Raw genomic sequence first — 3,361 nt, forward strand, 5'->3', positions numbered from 1 at the left:
AAAGCGGCACTTTGTTTGAAAATAAATTATCTCGATTTTCGTCGTAATTTCAATGTTTTATTTTTGAAAAAGCAGCAGTTTATCTGAAAGAATTATCCCAATTTTTATTTTCATTCAGAGTGAAATAATATTAAAGCGAGAATTATTTGAACAAAGATCCAAGGAAATTCTGTAGCGACGCCATAATGGTTTTACCAAAGAAATAAAAAAAATGTATGCAACCAGAGGGCGTTTACATATTTTTTTTATTAAATTTAAAAGTTTGTTAGAGATATGAATCCGAATTATAAAAATCGAACTTACGCGACGGCCTAACATAAACGTCGCGACGTGTCTATTTTTTCAAGCTGAACCATAGCTGGTGTACCGACAGTCGGTTCGTGTACCTTGCTGGCCAAACTTTTGTTTGGCAGCCTAAATGGTGAAACCGCGTCCGTGGGATGCATACAAGTGCATTATCAACACCAACTGTAACTACGTTAAACCGGTAAATGCATTTTGTGTGCTGCGAGTGGAATAGCCCGCCGTTGTTAATTTATCGATGGACGGAAAAATCACGTTGGAAACATACCGCCAAAATAACCTATCGATCGTTTCTCTCTCTCTCGAAAAAAACATGTCGATACATTTTCATAAATACATCGAGAGATCGTGTCGTACGACATTTACCTTTACGACGTGTCGTACCAACCACACGTGAATCGACGCGTCGCTAAACTGTCGAATCGATTACTGTAATTAACTCGACGTTGCTTAAGGTGCTACTAACTACCAGCGTACACACAGCAACACACCACAGAAGCGTGGATAATTTGCGGAGCGTAAATTAGAACGTGTGATGGCGAGAGATGTCAGCGATGCCTATTTCAATGATAAATATCTTGTATGATGCGTTCACAGAAGGCGAGTGAGAACAGACGAACGCACGAAAGATGACTCTCCCGAAGCGAGAAACTAGACTTATGCTCACAGACCGTGAATCGAACAAGATAAAACTCCGTGGGGTACAGCTTAGAAAATATTGTCCGAATACACAATGCAACGCGTAACACGTTTGCCCTCTAAATCTTAATTAAACTAGGAAAGAAACAGGATTTTCTTAATGTTGCCCAACAATGTTTCGCGCTTTCGGATTTTCCATTCATTGAATATCCGTGTAGCGAGGGCTTCTTGTATATCTGATTCGAAATAATTCGACTCAAACGCCGCGTAAAGGTTGCGTAAATGTGAGTCAGACACCGCCGTTCAAAGTATTATGACACATTTTATATAACGTGTTCGTGGATAAATTGCACGCAATAAATACAAACAAGGTATGTTACGGATACACGTATGCACGAGATTGGAAATGACCATCGTGAGCGAGATTCGAATAATGTATCGCGACACGAACACACACACACGCGCGCGCGCACACACACGCGGAGTAAATATAGAAGCGAAGTACTCACCTATTTTTATTCCATTGACAGCATCGAGTGAGTCTCCTTGTTCACGGTAACTTTGTCGGCAAGCATTTTCCGTGACAAAAAATCTTCGCGTGGAACACACTTCGAAACACTTGTAACCCGAGTTACACGAGACTTTTTTCTATACGTTAAATTAGAAATTGATCGTGCACGGTGGATTCATTTTCATATCGTTCTTACGTGAATTAACTCGATGTTTTTATTAGTTTGCGCTTTTTCTTCTTTCTTTTTTCGTTTATTCGAATAAGTTTACGTAAATAGTATTTATACGCGACACTATACACATACACCGCGAACACGATGTCGATCAGTTTTCAACTTTGTGGTTTGGCAGTACTTTGTTTATTACGTAGTCATGGTTTCTAGATATAAAAATGGTGACTTTGTCATTTTTACTAGACACTTGGCACAAATTGTACAACCGTTATGCGATAAACTGTGGGTATACGATGTCAGCTGTCAGAAAAAATATAGCCACTTGGCAATATACCGGACAGCTACAAGCAAGTACACGTTGCCAGGTTGAATCTGCTGTCACGCCTCGGGCTTCTCCGGTGCATCGTGAGCAGGTGCCAGGTAAGGGGTTAGAAAAGTCGGTGCCCTCGGCATAGTTTCTTCTTCAAGCAATTGTATTCATGGTTGTCTGTTAAAGTGATTTGAATGCCTCTGCTTGTTCTGCTGAGACTGCATTGTACATTCCTAGCGAGAAATTTTGAAAGTGGACGTTACTCTAATTATCACGTATCACATCGTTACACCGAGAAATGTAAAAGTTATAATATCATCGTCGAATAAGGTTATTCAGTGCGAATATACGTATATATTAGTCGTTTGACAAGTAAATCTGTGTACGTTGCAAAACCTAGATCATAGTTATACGTTGATTTCTCTTATATATAAAACGAACAATCGAGTAATAGTCTTTCCTTTTCACGCACTGATCACGCATTCATGCTACACGAGTGATATATCGAATTCTGTTTCGTTCGAAACGAGTATGCCTACCGTATTGTATAATGCTAGATTTAAATGCAACTATTTAGCTGTACTTACTTGCGTAAATCGTGTCGCGTCTATTTCTTGCTTAATTGTTTCATTTACTTCAAATTTAGGTTATTAATCTTCGTAAACGTATCAGCACGAATAAAACCGCGAACACTACCGCCAATTTTCAAGTTTGACTAACTGATGCCGCGCTTTCGACAAATGGCGGATAATGAAACAGCTGTTTTGGCGAGTATGAGGACATCTAACGGAACGCGCGCGCGATTGAGTCCGCGACGACCGAGAAGAATGGGAGACGTGTGGGTCGAGGACCGATTGTATCTGCAGTAGTCGCGTCCGTTCAAGGAATCGACTAAGGAAACATGGCTGCAGGTTGTTGTGGAACGAAAAAGCAAAAGCTGAACAATTCATCGAGTGTTCCGTGTAATGGTTCAGTGTTACAAAATGGCACACAGTTGAGAAACAGTGTGATAGTGAAGCCCGAGATGGGCTTCTTTTGCTTTGATGTTCTTTATTGCCAATTACATCAGCTTGATCCTCCAAAATCGCCCAATTTTAGCAACGAAGCATTGTGAGTAATAATATTTCCTGACACTGTTCTAAATTTTTACCTTTTCGGTTCTTTCTTTCGTGTTGCTGTCTCTATCTCTTTCTCTCTCTTTTAGATATAGTCATCTTTGTCTTACATGCTTACGCCATCAGCTGCTCTCTCTTTTCTATTCGAATGTTATTCTCGCGTACCTTCACCCTCCTTAAGTTTCTTTGTTACGATGTTGATGCTTGGCATCTCGTACTTTACGAGATAAATATCCAATGTAATTATAGAAATATGTTTACATTTAAATAAATAGTGGTTTTTCTTAATATATTGTAAATTTGTTTTTGTT

The 3,361-nt window shown here is 39.5% G+C and overlaps 1 protein-coding gene across 1 annotated transcript in view; it reads left to right on the forward strand.

The window, feature by feature from the left end:
• The first annotated feature begins 2,834 nt into the window (after positions 1-2,834).
• LOC108573536 overlaps positions 2,835-3,361 on the forward strand; it is a 5,929-nt gene continuing 5,402 nt past the window's right edge. The window contains 1 exon segment of the mRNA XM_017935999.1: positions 2,835-3,045. Within this exon segment, the coding sequence (XP_017791488.1) occupies positions 2,837-3,045 (209 nt within the window). The 5' untranslated portion in view covers positions 2,835-2,836.

The sequence above is a fragment of the Habropoda laboriosa genome, unplaced genomic scaffold (genome assembly GCF_001263275.1).
Source record: "Habropoda laboriosa isolate 0110345459 unplaced genomic scaffold, ASM126327v1 scaffold148, whole genome shotgun sequence".
Classification (NCBI taxonomy): Eukaryota; Metazoa; Arthropoda; class Insecta; order Hymenoptera; family Apidae; genus Habropoda; species Habropoda laboriosa.